At 36.5% G+C, this 22,449-nt stretch overlaps 1 protein-coding gene across 3 annotated transcripts in view; it reads left to right on the top strand.

Moving 5' to 3' along the window:
• The window catches only part of LOC126811195 (importin subunit alpha-1), a 184,175-nt gene that overhangs the window by 5,464 nt on the left and 156,262 nt on the right, over positions 1-22,449 (top strand). For all 3 annotated transcript variants that reach the window (XM_050536760.2, XM_050536759.2, XM_050536758.2), the window contains exon 2: positions 5,648-5,801. In XM_050536760.2, coding sequence (XP_050392717.1) covers positions 5,742-5,801 — 60 coding nt within the window. In that variant the 5' untranslated portion in view covers positions 5,648-5,741. The remainder of the gene's footprint in view (positions 1-5,647; positions 5,802-22,449) is intronic.

Raw genomic sequence — 22,449 nt, 5'->3', positions numbered from 1 at the left:
ACTTAGATCGCCCAAGTTATCCAGCATTATTTTTATCTCTTTCACTGTGCAAGCATTCATCAGACATAAATTTAGACGATGGGACGCGCAGTGGATGTAGATTGACTTTAAATATTTTGCTTTAATGACTGACGATGCCCCTTTATTTTTCCCGGATACATTTCCAGCACCGTCCTAACACTGCCCACGGCAGTTTTCCATTTCAAGACCAAGGTCTGACACTTCCTGCTGTATGTATTCAGCTATTTGGGCACCAGAGACGCCATCTCCACAATGAATAAATTTAAGGAAGTCTTCCTGTATTTCCCCATCTTTATCGACGTACCGGAGTATGAGCGCCATCTGCTCCTTGTTACTGGCATCCTGTGCTTCGTCGGCAAGCACACTGAAGAATTTGTTTGCCTTGATTTCTGATACAATTTTCTGCAATATTTGCTCTCCAATTATTGTTATAAACTCATTCTGCGTTGTTTTCGAACGGTACGTAGCATTTCAATTAGAGGAGGATAAATGTTCAGAAAGGATGTTATCGCCAGCATCACATCTGAAGTTCAGAAGATTCTGAAAAACTCCAGTATTTGTTCCACCATCATAATGTCTAGAGTCGTTTTGATGACCACGCAGTGGTAAATTATTTTGGCCACACAGCAGGACGGTTTTTGAAATAGCTGCCAAAATTTTACGATTTTTTTCAATTCGCTCTTTGTAGGCACTGTTCATTTGCACATCGACCGCAACAAAATTCTCTTCCATAGATTTTAGAAAAGTCTTTTCGGCAACAACTGCATTTCTATGTAATATTGATCTATCATTATGCATCTGCAGTTTTTCACTAGCTTTGTTCCAGTTTTTGCATGGCTCACTGAACAATTGTTTTATCGCCATACCCCCTTTGCCAGCAGCATCATCCTTTTTACCGAAAAGTACACATGAGCGACAGAACGCACCGTCCATTTCTTTTGAATATGCTAACCAACTATATCTATCAAACCAATCTTTACTGAACTTTCTCCATTTGGAATGCATTAATGTTTTTGGATACTCAAATGTCTTTTCAGGTTGCCAAACACTGGTTGCTACGCGATAAAGTTCATAACGTGTTAGCTGGTCTGCTGGACGTTTGCCGTTTTCAATGAAATAGGAGATATCTGCCCGAGCATTCGAATCATTTCTGTCATCTGCAAGATAAAACATTTAAATGTTGTTGAAATTCAACATTGACAAGCAAATCCCGGAATTGGAAGCTGCCAAAACATGTCATCATATAAGGACAGCTGTCACTGTACACAAAGCTCATAAAATGTCTGAAAAATTAAGAAATTTATGTGTCCGGTGGTTTTTTAACCCATCACTGGTAATTTTCTAAAAGTCTATAGCCCCATCTACATGTATGATGCCGTATACAGATTATCGGTTTCTTTTCACCGGGAAAAATGCTGCCAGAGAAGAACGTACAATCAAGAAACTCCATCAACATTCTGTAGTGTGTTAGTTATGTAACATTGGATATATATATATATATATATTGATATAAATATTACCTATAGTGATATCTTGTCTCTCCCAATTCTCTATGACAACATCATCTTGCAGGTCTGTTCAGTTTCTTGAAGCGTTTTCTCCGTGACATCTTTTACGACACATTCCCTTGTAGAAAAATAGAATAAATTTATTTATGTGACATACAATAAGATGTACAATTAAAAATTAATAGACATCAGGTTAATTTGTCACAGACAGAGAGATATGAACAATTAACAACAAGAAATATGGGAATGGCTGGACTGGGCAGTAGATTAAACTTCACTTTCTTATTGGCATCTGTTTCAGAAGGACGTTTCAATATCAATTAATCATGTGCCCTTGAAGGTGACTGACCTATTCTAGACGATTAGTCATATAACACAGAGAATAAAAGTAAATAGCTACCTGGCTTCATTTGGTTCAATCATATAATTATCATTAATATCGGCTTCTGGTTCATCCTCTGGTGACGACAACTGTGAGCTAGAAATCTCAACAACAGGTTCTGTTACTGGTTCAGCAGAAAGAACGGAAGGCCTAAAAATAAAGAGTAATTCTATACACAGGTTTGGCATTTAAAATGTGCCCCTCAAATCGATGGGATCGACATAAAAAGGCCCTCTTTAAATAAATTCGCCATAAAGTGTGCCCTCCAAATCCAAGAGTTTGACGTGAAAATGCCCTTTGAATCCTTTTGACGTAAAAATTGCCCCTGCAATCCATGGTTTTGACGTTAAAATGCCCTCTGTATATCGACTTGGCGTTGAATGTGCCCTCCTCATTCAAGCGTATCACGTTAAAATGCGCTTTTTAATTATTTTGGTACATAAAGTGCCCCTTTTGATATAAAAATGCCCCAGTTTTATATCGATTCGGTATAAAATGTGCCCCTCAGATCCATGATTTTCACGTAACAGTGCCCTATTTTAGGCCTCAATTGCCCCTGCAATCCATGGTTTTGACGTTAAAATGCCCTCTGTATATCGACTTGGCGTTGAATGTGCCCTCCTCATTCAAGGGTATCACATTAAAATGCCCTTTTTAATCATTTAGGTACAAAAAGTGCCCCTTTGATGTAAAGATGCCCCTATTTTATATCGATTCGGCAAAAAATGTGCCCCTTAGACCCATGATTTTCACGTAACAGTGCCCTATTTTAGGCCTTAATGTGCCCTCCAAATCACTAAGCTTGAAGTGTGTAAATGCTCTTTTAATTGTACATTGATGATAGTAAATATCTAGCGACTGCTGCACAGACTACTCTCTTCACCTTAAAAATCAACAAATGCAGTAAAATTTTACACTTACCGAAAGAAACAGCTGATTTTGGCACACTAAGCGGCTGCAGCAATTTTATCTTCCTCCCTTTTCCTCTTGATACGATCGTGTCGCGGCATTTTAGATGCAAATAGGAACAAAAACTACCGAAAAATTTTCATCTTCCCGTCTAGCAAGGGGGTCGCCATATTGTATGACGTTGACGTCTTCATTCACCGCGCGTGTCGCCACTTGCCGGCCCAAATATCTGCGGGTGTATGGAAGTCCGTTCGGGAAAAAAGGGCACCGAAAAATCTCGAGGGGGTTCCGGAAGCGTCAGAACCCCCCCTGGATCCGCCCCTGATATTCGTGCATATCAGACCATAACTTCCCAAATTATGGCCCCTACTTGTACGAAAAATCATGTTTTTAGCTTGTGGACCCTATACATTTCACAATTTTTATCCGATTTAAAAGAAAACGTGTGAATATATCTTGATTCCTTATAATTGCAGATACCCAAACTTAACTTCCTGGATAATGGCCCCTGATTGTACGAAAAATCACATTTTTAGCTTGCATATTCTCTAGAGGTCACAATTTTTTTCCGATTTTAAAAAACGTTATAAAACATCACCATTCCACCATAATTGTGTAGAAGTGTGTAATACGAAGGTTGTGGACCCTCTAGAGGTCATAATTTTTATTCGATTTTGATATATGTACATTTCAGGCCATAACTTTCTGGATTATTGTACAAAAAATCGCGTTTGTTTTTAGCTTGTGCTCTATCCATCTCTTGCAAAATGTGGGCGTATCCTGCCTGGCAGCCGCTGGTTATTTGATCGATAACACATTTAAATACATTATTAGCACACAGGTATTTCATCTTCAAATTTTCCGATATATCGAGATCAATTTTACCGAAATTGTGGCTGATATTAATATTTGAAATCGGTATTGATTGCCAGACATAGTTGTTAATCGTAATCAGATTTTAGTGTGGTGTAAATCTTTTCATTACTGACAAAAGAAAAAAATATGCGACAACCCTTGTTTACTGCTCGGACGACTTGGCTACTGTGGGCGTATGTTTTGTTGTCTGTTGTTTTAATTTCGGACGGCTGCCTACTTCTAAAAAGATGCAATATGTAAGATTTAGATAAAGGAACTGACAAAATGGTGGCATATATCATTTTAAATACTGAACGGAATTGAACTATTTTCGGATAGATATTCTTATTGGAGATTTGTCATTCACAATAATTTTCTGGCGTGGTTTCCCCCTTGTCAGTGATGCAGGACGGAGGGCCTGACAAGGACAGCTGTCTAGTCGTTCGGATGGGCCGAAAAACCGAGGTCCCATGTACATATTGGCGTGCACATAAAAGACCCTTGGCAGTTGGAATTCGATATAAGAGTAGGCCGTAGCGCCGCTGCCCGAGCAAAATTTCCCTCATAGCACACTATATGGCATATGCCCATCTTCATTAGCCCAGTTTAGGAGGTGAACAGTAGGACGTTAAACCCAGGGATCTTAATCGGCTGTTTTTTGTTGGCTTTAGCCGATTGATCTTTAATCTAGCCGATTGGTAAAACAATGAACCGGCCACTAAGATATCACAAATCAATCTACTTTCGGCCGATTTACAAAGAATTAATTATCAGGCCGATTGGTAAAACAATGAACCGGCCACTATCATAAATCAATCTACTTTCGGCCGATTACAAAGAGTTAATTATTACTCGTCGATTAAGAAACCCATCAAAGAGTCAATCATTACAATGAATACCTTCGGCTTATTTCATAAACAAATTAATTGAGGTAATCAATTGAACTTCAAGCATGCACGTCGTCAATGGAAATTCCAAAAGCCGGAGATCCTCCCACGTCCAATATAGGTCAACCAAATTATCGGCAATAAAATACCATATTAATCTGACGATCATACCTACGTAGCAAAGAAAGACGATGGCAGAACAAAGAGTTTAATTCTTAAATCTATAGAAATTATTTCAAACCGGGCGTTAATCCGAAATGCGTGTTTCATAGCAAAAAAAAACATACATTGCCATCGAAAATTATGAATATAAACAATAATTGAACGATTTGACAGAACGGGACATGAAATGACAAAAAAATTATATCGTGATTTTAATTATTGTGGTGAATTTATTTCTTTAATATTCAGTGAAATTGAGGAAGAGATCCTCTCAGACATCCGAACGAGTCCTGCTGCGTATACTGGTAATATAAAAATAAACTAACCTGAATCACGACAATTGGCCATGTGACCTTTCGTACGTACAGCATATTTCCGAGTTCCGACTACACGGAAACTGATTTTTGCTACTTAGTTATTTATATACTTTTTTATTTTTATATATATGAACATGTGCTTACGAATAATATAATTTAAAAAAAACCATTTGTATGTACTTGTAGTTTTTACTAATTTATAACTTCCGTTTAGTTGGATGAAAGCAAAAGTAGGAATATGCAATGCAAGTTGCTGAAATAATGACTATAAATGTCGATATTATAACGATGTATGGATACAAGTATGCAATTATAAAGGTCCTGTTTATTCGGAGTTTCAGCTATTATCCCGAATACGTTATGCATTTAGTGAATTATGCAATTACTGTCGTGAATAGAGTATGAATAAACCAACATGGTTGTTGTTGAAAAGACGACTATCCGTTAGGCCTACCTGTGGCCGGTTCATTTCAAAATGGATTAAGAACCCTGGTTAAACCCCATTTCATTTCTTTCACAATATTAGTTTGCAAGTGCTTCCAATAGCACTAGAATGGAAGCGTGAAGATCTGTACTTCTAATATTTTCTTGTCATTTCTCTTACAGATTTCCGGATTCAAAGCTCACACCTTTTGCATCACTAAAACTGTCCATACTACACAGACCCTACAGAAGAAAACTATAAGCACAGTAAATCAAAATGCCTTCAGAAGAAAGTGTACGCCTGAGAGATTACAAAAACCAGGGAAGGAGTGCGGATGTAAGTCGCAACGATATAAGCATTATGAGTTCAATCGTGATTGTTGATGCGGTGGACAAATTCTCCAACTAAAAAAAATTCTTGACTGTCGTGAGTGCCGTAATACCCCCCCAATATTTATAAGCCCACATGTTCAGGTGGACGTATATTGTCGTCGCCCCTGTCCGTCCGTCCGTCCACAATTTTTTGTGGCCACTCTACAGGTCACAATTCTTATCCGATTTTGACGAAACTTAAAATATAGGTTTATCTCCAAAAGATCTCGGCTGCTTTCGATAATGGCATGTATAGGATCGAAATTTCATGGATTATGGCCCCTGTTTGTACGAAAAATCACCTTTTTTAGCTTGTGGACCCTATAGAGGTCACAATTTTTATACGCCCACATTTTCATGTGGACGTATATTGTCTGCGCCCCTGTCCGTCTGGGCGTCCGTCCGTCCACAATTTGTTTGTGGACACTACAGGTCACAATTCTTATCCGATTTTGACAAAACTTGAAATATAGGTTTATCTCGGCTGCTTTCGATATTGACATATATTGGATCGAAACTTCATGGATTATGGCCCCTGTTTGTAATAAAAATCACGTTTTTAGCTTCTGGAACCTATAGAGGTTACAATTTTTATACGCCCACATTTTCATGTGGACGTATATTGTCGTCGCCCCTGTCCGTCTGTCCACAATTGTTTGTGAACAGTCTACAGGTCACAATTTTTATCCGATTTCAATGAAACTTGAAATATAGGTTTATCACCCTAAAATCTCGGTTCCTTTCGATATTGGCATGTATCGGACTGTAACTTCATGGATTATGGCCCCTGATTGTACGAAAAATCACGTTTTAGCTTGTGAACACTGTAGAGGTCACAATTTTTATCCGATTCGCGCATATCGGAACGTACCTTCCTGAATTATGGCCCCTGATTGTACGGAAAATCGCGTTTTTAGCTTGTGGACCCTATAGAGGTCATAATTTTTATCTGATTTAAAAAACCGTATTATTATATCACTGTTAAACCCTAAGGACGGCTGAGTTCGATTTTCGTGAAAATCAGCCCAAAACTGACAGACAAAATGGCCGCCGTTCCTTCTCAAATAGCGTAAAAATATGGTATATCCGATTTTGTTGAAACTTAAAATGTAAGTTTATAACCCAAAGATCTCGGTTTCTTTCGATATTGGCGCATATCAACCGTAACTTCCTGGATTATGGCCCCTGATTGTACAAAAAAAAGGTCATAATTTTATCTGATTTAAAAAAACGTATTATATCACCGTTACACCCTAGGGGCGGCTGAGTTCGAATTTCGTGAAAATCGGCCCAAAACTGACAAACAAAATTGCCGCCCCTTGTTCTCAAATAGCGTAAAAATATGGTATATCAAGGTTGTGGACCCTATAGACGTCACAATTTTAATCCTATTTTGATGAAACTTGAAATGTAAGTTTATAACCCAAAGATCTCGGTTCCTTTCGATATTCGCGCATATCGGAACGTAACTTCCTGAATTATGGCCCCTGATTGTACGAAAAATATCTTTTTTAGCTTGTGTACCCTATAGAGGTCATAATTTTTATCAGATTTAAAAAAACGTATTATTATATCACCGTTACACCCTAAGGACGACTGAGTTTGAATTTCGTGAAAATCAGCCCAAAACTGACAGTCAAAATGTCCACCCTTCGTTCTCAAATAGCGTAAAAATATGGTTTTTCAAGGTTGTGGACCCTAAAGAGGTCACAATTTTTCATCCGATTTTGTTGAAACTTGAAATGTAAGTTTATAACCCAAAGATCTCGGTTCTTTTCGTAACTTCCTGAATTATGGCCCCTGATTGTATGAAAAATCACTTTCTTTTTAGCTTGTTCTCTATCCATCCATCCTGTCTGGCAGCCGCTTGTTATCCAATTTTGTTGCAACTTGAAATGTAGGTTTATAACCTAAGATCTTGGTTCCTTTCAATATTCAACTTCCTGAATTATGGCCCTTGATTGTAGGAAAAATCACTTTTTTTTTAAGCTTGTTCTCTATCCATCTCTCGAAAATGTGGGCGTATCCTGTCTGGCAGCCGCTGTTTAATATCTGGGTGGGAGTTTTCAATTTCTTTGAGAGACATCAGCCTCACTGTTGGCTTGTTTACTTTCAAATTCGTTGTGAAGCATAGAGACCAGGGCTCACACTGGCTTTCAATTTTTTTCCGCCAAAATGGATGATAATTTTTATATACAAAAATGTTCATATTTTTTTCACGCCAACTGGAATATTTTATCTACCAAAAATGTGTGATAAAAAAGACAACATCTAGACATAAAATGAGACATAAAATCATTAATTGTTGCTTAGAGAATCTTTGCGTTTCAAGTGCAGGGGGGACTGCACTACACATAATTTATACAGAAACAAATACAAGGAGAAGACACCATGCTCAGAAACCACCCAAAAAAAACAATTAAAAAAAAAAGTGAATGGATCCGGAGGCTACCCGTAAGCCTCCACTTTACTGTATAGTCCGGGCCTGTAGTGACACAGACTTCACTCAAATTTGAAAATAATCGGGAATACAGCCCAAAGAAACCATTGTGTAATACCATTATGAGTCGTGATCTGATATATGCTACAAGTAGGTGTCACAGCTCCATTGCCCGCGTTGAAAGAAAGTCATTTTTTCCCGATTTGTCACCCTTTTTCAACTTAACGTCATACGGTGGCTATTTAATATTTTGTAATAATTTTAAAATATTTTGGAAGCCGATATCCTGTTCTTTTGCTTGGTATAATTTTTATATATGTGTTCATTTTATTAATTTCATAAACGTAAGTTGAAAAACGTCAATTTCCCGTGTTTTGACGTTACGCTGAAAATTTGTCACGTTTTGAAATGAGGGTACCCCACTTCAAGTGCTCGGCGGCGGTTCCTATTTTTAATATTTTTTCATTTTAATATCATTAGAAAGGTAATTGAACGATCTTTCGATCGGTCGGGGGTGCTTTGTCGGCATTTCGAAATACCATGCCTTATTTGTAAGTTGAACGCTTCAATTCACGTAATCTTTTTGTGAGGCGATTTGCCAATATAGCACCCCCGACCGATCGAAAGTTCGTTTTATTGTCGTTTCAATGCTATTAAAATCAACAAAATCGGAGCATTTTAAGAACCGCCGCCGAGCATTTGAAAATTGTATACAATGGACAATTTTGTCAAAAATAAATCGCGTAGTTTTGCCTTGTTATGACGTCATTTCTACACGAGAAGAAAAATCCATTCCAAGTTCCTGTGACTCATATTCGCCGTAAATTTAGCTCGAAATGCAACTCGATGTTTATTTATGAAGAAATCGTTATGTGATATGAATAAATGACTTGCCTGAAAATAAATAACAATAGTAATTCCATTTTATTCACGCCTTTCGCAGGGCCGACTGTGTTTACATCACGTGACTCATCTTCGCGCGCTTTTATAACCATGTGACAGGACATAAAAAAATCGAAGGGAAGTTTCATCCCAGCGACCACAGGTCTCTACTTTTAACACCAAACATTTTTCAAGAATTGAAAAATTTCGTAACATTGACGAATGTTTCAATGCACTGAAATCATAAATTCGCTGTTCACTGAATTATTCAAGCCCTATTTTAAACCATTTCTGTGCACACGAATGGAAATGAAACCAGAAAATATCCACACGGGTCTTGGTGCCGACCGCAGCCGCGAGGAAGATAGTATAGTACTACTGATAATTAGTACATCGATTTCTACCCACTTAAAAAGGGAACTTTACCCAAATAAAGTTGGAATAACAAAAGAATTAACGCTAGCTGAAATAGTTTGAAAAATGGCTCAATTTCTGGATTTGTATCGATACAGATACCCAATTTTCCCAAAACGTTTTATTAGATAATTTAGCATTATATAACAGTTGTCATACTAATTATTATAATTTTAATTCTTTGTTTTTTTAAGGAAACTATATTTAACACCTCGAGTATCACATATTATTTGTTGGCCAGTTAAACAAGTTGAAAGAACCGACAAACGTAAGGCCTTTAGGCCTTGATTTGATATTTATTTACAATACATTGATTAAAATATACAAAAAAGGAAGTTGCTCAATAGGCTACATACCGATTTGAAGGAATAATAGAAATATTCAAAAGTGAAGTAAAAACAACAATTCTTTGAGTTAAATTGTAGCTTTTAGGCCTAGGCCTTTATAATATAAACATGACTAGGCCTACCATAGCCTACATTGTATCAGTAACTGAGTAACCTACTTTTACTCTTTAGTCTTTAGAGAATAATTTTTTATTGGTCAATGTTATCTTCTGAGTAGAAAATAATATGTAAAAGCAGAATTCTAACAATAATGTAAGAAACGAATGCTTAGAACAATGATAATGAAACAACAGTTGTCCGTTTTTTAAAATTATGTGGTTGCTATGACAACCATCCAAAATCCTTAATAATTCACTAAAATTATACAATTCTTAATATTTTATATTACATGCCATGGGCTATAAATATATGCTAAAATGCTTTCTGCTACTATACTTAAAATGTGGTGATCAATTGGTTTGTCAGGGTAAACACCATTGAAAATGGAATAACATTGCCTTTTTTGGGGTGTCTGTTTTCGTTTTGATTGCTATAACAACCAAATATTAAGTAATATACAAGAGTAAAGATAAGTAATTTTAAAAATTCACAAACATAAATACATGTAAACAAAATTTCTCTTCAAGATCTTAATTCCTTCATATTTTATTTATAATTATGTCTTAATAATGTCCAAAATAGACAATTAGCTGCTGCAGATTGTTCTTCAAGTTAAAAAGGGAACTCCTTTCCAGCTCTTGGGAGAAGACATATAAATATTCTGATTTTATTTATTTTTTAAAATCTTATCCAATAGCTTCTGTTTTTAAAATAATACAGTTATCAATATTGATGTCGTGATTATTGGAAAATAATGCTTTTCGGAAAAAAAATAAATGTGGCTGCTATGGTAACAGCCAAAACTCCTTCATATTTTTCTCAAACTTATACAATCCATATCATTTGATATTACATGGGTTTCAAATATTTTAAAATGCGTATTTTTAAAAGTGGTGATCACCTTTTGGGTTATGGTAAATAGCGTTGAAAATGGTCAAAAATTGCATTTTTTCCATTTTGGTTGCTATGACAACCAAAATCGATAATATATGGCAGATTGGAAATATGTAATTTTAAAAATTCACAAACTTTTTGACATATTCCCATAATTTCACTTCCCTATCTCCATTCCTTCTTATTTTACTAAGGTCACCAAAACGCCCCAAAAATAGGCAAATGTGTGCCGCGGACAATTGTTCAAAATTGAACACATATCCAGCCCTTGAGAGAAGGCATATAGATATTTTTACTATTTTTTTTTTCTGTTAATCTTACTTAATATACTATTCAAAAAAAGTAGGGGATATTTGATTTTGGGGGCATATTAGTAAAATATGCAAATGACTACGAAAAAAGTCACTATAGAACCTAACAGAAGAAACATTTCCAGTTACATGTGACGCCCAAACGCACCAATAGCTACCGCATGGAATGCAGGTGATGCTTGGGATCATCATGGGGGTCCAACCCAAGATTTGCACGACTCTGACTTTGAATGTTACAGTCATTGTGGCATTGAATTCCAGGGTGGAAACATCAGTTTAATTGTTTTAGTGACCAGAAAACAAATTTTGATATGCGTCGGCTTACCCAAAATGAAAGGTTACGTGCCCTTGGCATGCTACAGATCGGCACAACACAGGCGGTTGTGGCGCGGACGATGAATGTTTCTCAGTCTGTCATAAGCAGGCTATGGTCCAGATACCGTGATACACAATCTGTACAGGACAGACCACGCTCAGGTCGACAACTCAAGCCCAGGATCGATTTATCCGTACCTTGGCCTTGAGAAATCGTGTCATCACAGCAAATCAGATCAGCGCTCGTCTTCAAACAGACACTGGTGTGAGAGTGAGTGGCCAGACGATTCGGAATCGACTGCATAGGGGTCACCTTCGCGCCCGACGTCCTCGCGTGATCCCTTGTTTGAGAGATCATCACATTCAGGCAAGACGTCGTTGGTGTAGGGATCGTCAACACTGGGATAATCGACACTGGAGCAATGTGATGTTTTCAGATGAGTCAAGGTTCACTGTTGATTTTTTGGACAGACGTAGGAGGGTGTGGCGTCGTCGAAACGAGCGCTTCCAAGACGTTAACGTCATCAGACATGATCGATTTGGGGGTGGTTCTGTTATGGTGTGGGGAGGCATCACTGTTGCTGGAAGAACGGCTTTACATGTTGTTGCAGGGCGTGTTACAGGCCAGTACTACCGGGACAACATCTTGGCAGTCCATGTTGTGCCGTTCGCACGACGTCATGGCCGCCGTTTCATCTTCCAGGATGACAACGCAAGATGTCACAGGGCCAGGATCGTTACAGGTTACCTCCAACAACAGAACATCACCACATTACCTTGGCCAGCACTGAGTCCCGACCTCTCCCCCATCGAGCATGTCCGGGACATGCTTGGACAGAGGTTACGTCAACGTCAACAACGTCCTGCCAATGTCCAAGAACTTGCTGCTGCGTTGCAACAGGAATGGGACAATCTGGACCAAAATAACCTTAGACGTCTCATTAGGAGTATGCCACGTCGGATCAATGCTTGTTTGGCAAACAGAGGAGGATTTACCCGTTACTGACTTGGTTGTGATGCTGTGGTAACTTTGCTGTTTGACCCCGGGTATCATTTTACCTTTATAATGGTCAGTCTGTGCCTTACTTAGTCTAACGATCATTTGGAATAAATCGATGAATGTGAACTTCATTTCATTTTGTCATTTGTTTCTTCGTCAGTTTCATTAGGTGACTTTAATAACACTTAAAAATCAAATATCCCCTACTTTTTTTGAATAGTATAGATACTGATTTTAAAATGTATAACAACCAGGTTCAATATTTCAGATATAACATGCACAAGACCATTTTTGATGAAAAAATTGACCAAAATCGCTCTGAGAAAATGGAATTTTTGAGAATGATGAGATCTACATGAAAAGCTAATAAAAACATATGTATAATCATAATCTCAAAATCACCTTTTCCACCTACTACAAGAAATACGAATGTAAGCATATTGTAGTAAAATTCAACTATACAAGTAACCACATCGGTGAAATGTATATAAAAAGTAGTCCAAAACTGAATGCTTTAAATCAATCAAGAAACGTATATCGTTTTAATGCGTCATAATACATTATTATCATATACCGGTGATAGTCAAGATTTACTAAATACTTTTCGCCGAATAACGCAGCGTAAGAATATAGTACCAATCTTTTCCCGCGTTTCTGACCACGTGACTTACCGTTAAGTGCATTGTGGAGTGATTTATGACACTGTGCTTTATTGATTTAGATTAACTGAAGCTGCGAGTAATGAAGTAATGTAAAAAGCTTATCGTATATAATTTAAAGTTTGGATTTGATAACAGCCAATAATTGATGGATTACATCTAAGTTATAGACGAAGATGAAATGATACGTTTAAAAAAACTTTAAGTTGTTCATTGTTTGCATACATTTTGGCCCACGTTATGCATGTATATAGTGCGTTAGAAAAAGAATCCAACCTTAGCTTCTTCGCCAACGGTTAACATACCTTGTATTCAACTGAAATAAATTACTTTTTTTTTCAACATGCTTAAATTGGGATAATATCGGCACTCTGCCGAAACACTGTAATACACCGTGACGTGAAACACCCTATTTTGCAGTGATTTGGCTAGCTGGCGTTGCGCTAGCGATTCTCCAAGATTCCCTCGCGGAACAGGGATTTTTTCCGCCGTGTTCGGCGATTCTAGTCTCAAACTCCAGCTGCGTAGTGTACCTATTGTGTAAATTATCCATTAAATCCTATTTTACTTGTCCAGAGGGTTCAAAAATATTTTTAAATCTAAGTAACATTTGAAAAGCTTTTACGTCAGGCTTTTCAAATCATTTAGTTGAATTTTTGTCCCCCGCCTTTCAAAGAAAGCAGGGGACTATTAAAATGGGTCTGTCTGTGGTGTTTATTAGGTCAATGCCTTGATGGAGTTCGAAGATGAGCATTTTCGGCTTAGGGTAAGCAGAGATAAGCAATTTGATTGGTTGATGCTTTGGGTCACGTTAACTTTAGTTCTAATTAAGTGAGAGAGATGAAACTTGGTGTATAGTTTCATTACATCATTACCTTGACTAAGTTCGATAATGAGCATTTTCTGCTCAGGGTAAGCAGAGCGATAAGCAATTTGATTGGCCGAGACTTTGGAACACAATAACCCTCCTTCTAATTGAGCTAGAATGTTCAAACTTGGTGTAGGTGTTTATTAGGTCAATGCCTTGATGGAGTGTGAAGATAAGCAAAGATAAGCAATTTGATTGGTTGATGCTTTGGGACACAATAACTTTAGTTCCAATTAAGTGAGAGTGATGAAACTTGGTGTATAGTTTCATTACATCAATACCTTGACTAAGTTCGATGATGAGCATTTTCTGCTTAGGGTAAGCAGAGCGATAAGCAATTTGATTGGTTGATGCTTTGGGACACGATAACTTTAGTTCTAATTAAGTGAGAGTGATGAAACTTGGTGTATAGTTTCATTACATCAATACCTTGACTAAGTTCGATGATGAGCATTTTTTGCTCAGGGTAAGCAGAGCGATAAGCAATTTGATTGGCCGAGACTTTGGAACACAATAACCCTCCTTCTAATTGAGCTAGAATGTTCAAACTTGGTGTAGGTGTTTATTAGGTCAATGCCTTGATGGAGTGTGAAGATAAGCATTTTCTGCTTAGGGTAAGCAAAGATAAGCAATTTGATTGGTTGATGCCTTGGGACACGATAACTTTAGTTCCAATTAAGTGAGTGATGAAACTTGGTGTATAGTTTCATTACATCAATACCTTGACTAAGTTCGATGATGAGAATTTTCTGCTTAGGCTAACGAGCAATAAGCATTTTGATTGGTCAAAGTCTTCTTCTAATTGTGGTAGAATGTTTAAACTTGATGTAGATGTTCGTCTTGACTGAGTTCAATGATTAACATATCGATCTAAATCTAAGCAGAGATAAGCAATTTCCTGCTTTGGGACAAGATAACTTTGATTCTATCTGATAGAGAGTGATGAAACTTAGTGTATAGTTGATAATCAATTTGATTGCTTGATACTTTGGAAAAAAATAGATGTGCGATTAATTAATGTGTCATCTGTTTATTTGGGGATTTCGGTGGGGGACATCAGCCTCACTGTTGGCTTGTTCCAATTTTTATACGCCCACATTGAAATGTGGTCGTATATTGTCGTCGCCCCTTTCCGTCCGTCCGGCTAAAGTTAATATCCGATTGACTTTAAATTTATACACAGTGTTTAAGGTCATGAGATGAAGAAGCCTATTGATTTTCAACGATTTCCGATAATTACTGCCAAAGTTATGGCCCTTATCACTTTGAAAAATCTTGTGACGTTCTAGAGGCTCAAGTTATCATCGGATTGACTTCAGATTGATAATTACTTAATGAGTTGTTACTCTTAATCAGATTTGAGTGTATTATAAATGTTTCATTACCAAAAAAAGTAAAAATATGCGACAATTCTTGTTGACTGCCCAGACGATTTATCTGCTGTGGGCGTATGTTTCGTTGCCTGGCAACCTATCTTTTAAATTAGGTGTGTTAAGATGAAATTTATATCATCAATTAATTGGAATATTGTAAAATAGTACAATTTTTGTTGACCAGAATAAAGATTTGGACTTATTATTCAGTTACAAGAGTGGTATTGAGCCTTTAATATAATAGCCCACACAAGAAATGCAAAACAGGTATGCTGAAGAAATCGTACTATGTAAGTGTATTTATAAAGGCATCAAAAATAAGGGAGGTAAATCAGACAGGATTAGTAACTACAGAAAATCTAAAATAAAATTTAAATTGGATCATTATCCAGTATGTAGTCGGTTATATACTTATAAGAATTGTCAAACTTGGTATGTTGAAGAAATGGAAGTTTTGAAATTTCTTTTTAAAGATGGGTTTCCGCATACAAACTGGGTGATTTAATGGTATATATGGACTAAAAACATATTCAAACTAATTTGTCATAATTGCGAAGGAATGTCCTGCTACAAAAATTTGATCCAACCAGGTCATGTTAACATAACGTGACTTACCTCTCTTGGAAGTCAGAGGAGAATTCATTGCATACATAAGATGATGTTGTCTTTAATCGCTTACTATTTATTACAAATATCGAATCCTGATTAAATTCTCGGATTATCCACTACCCGCGTCTTTTTCCGTCATTTTTATCTCAGAAAGTGTTGTAAGTCTAACTCTTCATAAAGTTTATCAACTTGTACATCAAGCGCTCAATGTTCGCGTGTTGATTAGGGGAACCCTTACATTTTTGTCCTGTAAACGCTTCATGAGTTTTTTCTTGGGGGAATCCAGTATTTTTCTAGTAAGATTGGATATCTCTACTTTCCATATATACCAAAATGACCATACTTTTATTGGAAATGACCACCCGATAAATACTTTTCTGGGAACCCATCTTTAAAATGCGTAATTGTGTAGCGCCTTTGGCAGTGCATTTAAAGTAAAGAGATTTTATTCGGGAGAGTAATAGTTCTTTATTGTTACATATTGTCAAAAATCATAATGCCTGTGAATAGAAAACACTATATAGCGTGGTATCTGGTATGTTACTATAGATTGACGGGTATTTTACTACTTCAAAACCAAATTTGTCCGTTTTTTTAGAAAATACAGACATTAAATTTATTGTTAATTATATGCATTTATAGATGCATTTATAGTGCCGGAATTTTCTTTATTTAATATTAGTTCAGGAGAATATATTTTTGAGGTGTGACGATTAGTCAGTTTAGTCGGAGTCTGTTCGGTTTTACCTACAAACCGGTTGAAGTTTCGGGAAATCGATAGTCGTCTAAAAAATACAGCATGATATAAACCAGTCGCCCAAATATTATAGCATGTCTTTTTGATAAAAAAGAGACATGTATTAATGAACGACAATGATGGGGGCAAATAAGCAATAAGCTATATCATTGATAAATGGTCGATAATAATGAGACAGTATATTCCGTATTCGGTCGTAGATATTCACGCGATAAAAAAAAATATATAATTAGCATTCCTAACAATTCCCACGATGTTTGTTTAAATAAAATGTAACGATCATCAGTTACAACTTCGGTATATCGGCCGTGGATTATTGTGAATATTGACCGTAATTTCATTTTATTATAGTTATTTAGTTAAACAGCATGTGTAAAGAGTTGACATATTTACTACCACATGTTTATCGTCAAGTAATAAAATACAACGAAAGAAATGCTTACCGTGTTTGTAAGTAAAAAATAAATCCATATCGTTTCCAATTATTTTTAATTATCTCTGTTGTAACGTTTTTTTTTTTTCAAAAAAAGAATTATCTAGTGGAGAGATTTAAAGTCGTATATCGTAGACCGCATTTACGTTTCTAATACAACTAGACTTATCCCAGACTGAGCTTACTTGGTGTCATACACTTGTAATACACTGTATAGTCATTTGCATGCATGTTGGTTTCACTATAACAGGATTGCCAGCGATAGAACAGATCAAAGGATAAAATTGCACGTAGCCACTATTTCGACACGTGTTATCTTTAGATGTTCAGACTACCTGGCGTCTCAAATAATCCAACGTTAAAGGAAAGCATGCGGTATCCACCTTACAACAGGTTCCATTGATTTACGATTTATTTTATAACTTATCACACTGTTTAGACCCCAATGTGTTACGATTCGCATTTTGGTATTCTAAATGAATTCTTATTCGGATTTCTTATATTTGGAGATGTTTAGTTTCATTTCGTGCACGGAAATTAAATCAACGTTCATTTTTAAAATTAATTATGGTTTCGAAATAATATCAATCTAATTTGTCTTATTTCAAAGGGGCTCCTGCGCAATTTAGTTGATTATTTGGTAATACGTAGAGTCCATGATGTATTTTTGGCGAGTGATTCAGCTGTCAATATGTAATTATAAAACACCTTTTTATAAACAAGATAAATGATGTTAGACATCATAAACTAACAAACAATACGAGTATACTTTATAACAAAACCATCGGTGAACTAATCTAAAATCATAACGGAAATTGACTAACAATACGAATAAACAATACGAATATACAGCGGTGAACTAATCTCGGCCGTGATCGGTAATCAACAAAAATCGACGAGTAAAGCTTATTTATTCCATACATTATGTCCGCCCTATTACCTGCATAATATGTTAATAGTAATATATAAAACGAAATGGAATGGGTTTACATTCATATTATAATTATAGCGTAAGGTAGGCAGGCATATGAATTCTATATGCCGGGGTGGGGGGAATAAACATGCGAACCGTAGGTAATCTAAAAGAGAAAATCGAAGTTTATTTTTATATGTTGTATTTATTACTTTTATTAAAAAGGTTAAACAGGAGATTTGAACAAACTACATAGTACAAACAAAACCAAATTTTTTAATGTACCGGACACATAAAACATAGAACTGTACATGTATCTCGCCATTACAGTTTTAATCTCCGTATATAAAGGCCAGTATATTAGCGTGTATTGTAGACTATGGAAGACTAATATTTTTCAGTTAGTTTTCATTACCAACTAAACCGAATTGGTTCGTTTTTTTAGCCGAAGACTAACCGGTTCAAGTTTTGCTTAGTCGTCACACCCTTAATATATTTCACTTTTATATTTGTTTAAATTTCCGTTATCATTGATAGGTGTTATGTCATCAATGTATCGGAAGGTATAGTTTAGACTTTTAGCTACTTTATAATCTGTTTTTCTTTTATGGTCTTGAAAGTAGAATTCATATTTATATAAATGTGCCTTTGCCATAAATGGGGCGGGGTCAGTTCCCAATGGTTTGCTGTATTATCTGATCCCCAACCTCAAATATGCCATTGTCTATGAGGAAATGTATGATGTTTTGAAATTTTTCTTTATCAAACCTACAGTGTTGGCATTACGACTTTTTATAATCCATTTAGCATCTTCTGCATATATGGCCATCAAGTTTCTGCCTTTCCCGAAAGCTACATTAATTGTGGCGTGTAGCAGTGCCACATAAAATGTGTGGAAACTTGATATCTCCAAAACCGCTAACCGGAAGTGACTGAAATTCAGCCTACTCGGAGATATTTTTAATGTAATTATAATCTGCAAGTTTCATTGAAATCGGTTGGTAATTGCGGTCTGTAGCCGTGCCACATGAAATGTGTGGTAACCTGATATCTCGGAAACTGCTAACCGGAAGTGGTCGAAATTTTGGCTTCTCTGAGATATTATTAATGTTATTATAATCTGAAATTTTCATTGAAATCGGTTGGTAATTGCAGTCTGTAGCCGTGCCACATGAAATGTGTGGTAACCTGATATCTCTGAAACTGCTAACCAGAAGTGGTCGAAATTTTGGCTACTCTGAGATATTATTAATGTTATTATAATCTGAAATTTTCATTAAAATCGGTTTGTAACTGCGGTCTGTAGCCGTGCCACATGAAATGTATGGTAACCTGATATCTCGGAAACTGCTAACCACAAGTGGGCGAGATTTTGGCTACTCTGAGATATTATTAATGTTATCATATTCTGTAAGTTTCATGGATATCGGTTCATAATTGTGGTCTGCAGTCGTGCCACATGAAATGTGTGGTAACCTGATATCTCGGAAACCGCTAACCAGAAATGATCAAAACTTTGCCTTCTCTGGGATATTATTAAATGTAATTATAATCTGCAAGTTTCATCAAAATTGGTTGATAATTGCGGTCTGTAGTCGTGCCACATGGAATTTGTGGTAACCTGTTATCTCGGAAACCGCTAACCGGAAGTGGTCTGAATTATGGCTACTATGAGATATTATTAATGTTATCATATTCTGTAAGTTTCATGGATATCAGTTCGTAATTGTGGTCTGTAGTCGTGCCACATGAAATGTGTGGTAACCTTATATCTCGGAAACCGCTCGCCGGAGATATTACTAATATAATTATAATCTGTAAGTTTCATTGAAATCGGTTGGTAATTGCGGTCTGTGCCGTGCCACATGAAATGTGTGGTAACCTGTTATCTCGGAAACCGCTAACCGGAAGTGGTTTAAATTTTGGCTACTCTGAGATATTATTAATGTGATCTGTAAGTGTCATTGAAATCGGTACAGAGACTCACAAGTGGCAAATAGCCTCCGAATGGTCTTACCACATGTGGCAAATAGCCCCAGTCAGTTATAAATATACAATTTTTTCCTTAATTTTTTTCTCCCTTCTTCCTGCATATTTTGGTTGACTTTTTGGTCTAGAATTGGAGAAAAGGGATCAAATTTGCAATTAGAGCGGAGGGATAGTGGGTTTAAAGTGTCTTTCTGCAGAGCAATCATTGTGTTGGAAGTGAGATTTTCACCCCAGTCAACTTCAAATCCCTGTAGCAAAAAATCTAAACTGTCACTCCCCTACAAAATTATGATGAGGAGATTGCCAAATGTGTTCCCCATTGTGTCTATAAAGATTGGAACCAACGGAATGTTGAGCAAAAAGCTACAGCCTGTGATGTTACAGCCATTTAACATTGAAGTCAATTGGCAAATAATTGCTAGTCTAAGACCATTAAGCCAAACAGAGTTAACTGCCCTTGAGCTTGGTAAACGCTAAGTTCTTCCACTGCAAAGTGTTTCACTACCAAATATAAACCACCACACAAATAATCATGAAGATCGATTCACATCTATGTGGTCCACAGCGACTTTGAAAATTGTATAACCACTCGTTGTTTTCCAAAAAAATGTGGCTTTCGTTATCAAAATTTCATTGTTTTTTTTTCCTTCTTAGAGATGTGCTATTTTGATGTTATATATTGTATTTTATTAAATATATGTAATATTTGGCTGTCAAAGTGTTAATATTTTAGGATATCTGTAATTTATTTGCGTGGCATTATTAATAAAAAAAAAAAATTGCACATTCATCGTGACAGATTTTATATAACCAATCTAAGCACATTCATAGTTTTTCTATACAACCATAAAAAGTATTTCACATTATTCGATGCCGGATTATTTCTTAGATGCTTTTGGACTTCTAAACTTCGGAATATCCTTTCTATTACATTCAACAACCTGCAGCGTATTTTGATAGTTTTTTTATACGCCCACATTGGAAATGTGGTCGTATATTGCCGTCGCCTCCGTACGTCATCCACAATTTCTTGTGAACACTCTACAGACTACATTTATTATCTGATTGTTTTGAAATTGATATATGTTGTTGATATTAGTGAGATGAAGAAGCATTTTGATTTTCAGCGATTTCCGATAATTACTGCCAGAGTTATGGCCCTTGTTTCACTTTGTTGCACCTTGTGAACGCTCTGGGGATCACGGTGGCTTAGTGGGTATGCTGCTGGCTCGCTAGCCTGGAGGTCGGGTGTTCGATCCCTGCATTGGCAGAGAAAGTTCATCCCGATTTTTCGGCGTGGTTCCCCCTTGTCAGGGATGCAGGACGGAGGGCCTGACAAGGACAGCTGTCTGGTCATTCAGATGAGACGAAAAACCGAGGTACCGTGTACACATTGGCGTGCATGTAAAAGATCCCTTGACAGTTGGAATTCGATATAAGAGTAGGCCGTAGTGCCGCTGTCCGGGCAAAATTCCCCCTCATAGCACACTGTATGGCGTATGCCCGTCTTCATTAGCCCAGTTCGGAGCAAAACAGTAGGACGTTAAACCCCATTTCATTTCATTGTGAACGCTCTAATGACAAGAGTTATCAACCGATCTGTATGAAATTTATAGGCATCATTTAAATTAGTAAAACAAAGACGCCTATTGAATTTCAGCAATTTATTACATCTAGAGTTATGGCCCTTGTTTCACTTTGTTAAATCTTGTGAACGCTCTAATGACAACAGTTATCATCCAATCTATTTGAAATTGATATGCATCATTTAGATTAGTGAAACGAAGAAGCCTATTGAATTTCAGAAATTTCCGTTAATTACGCTGTGAGTTAAGGCCCTTGTTTCACTTTGTTATACCTTGTGAATGCTCTAACGACAAAAGTTATTATCCGATCTGTATGAAATTTATATACATCATTTAAATTAGTAAAACGAAGCCTAATGAATTTCAGCAATTTCCGTTTATTACATCTAGAGTTATGGCCCTTGTTTCACTTTGTTGAATCTTTTGAATGCTCTAATAACAACAGTTATCATCCAATCTGTTTGAAATTGATATGCATCGTTTAAATTAGTGAAACGAAGAAGCCTATTGAATTTCAGCAATTTCCGTTAATTACGCCGTGAGTTATGGCCCTTGTTTCACTTTGTTGTACCTTGTGAATACTCTTAACAACAAAAGTTATTATCTGATCTGTATGAAATTTATATGTATCATTTAAATTAGTAAAACGAAGAAGCCTATTGAGTTTCAACAAATTTCTGTTAATTACATCTAGAGTTGTAGCCCTTGTTTCACTTTGTTGAAA

This window comes from Patella vulgata, chromosome 2 (assembly GCF_932274485.2).
Source record: "Patella vulgata chromosome 2, xgPatVulg1.2, whole genome shotgun sequence".
NCBI lineage: Eukaryota > Metazoa > Mollusca > Gastropoda > Patellidae > Patella > Patella vulgata.
This window is presented reverse-complemented; position numbering and strand designations above follow the sequence as displayed.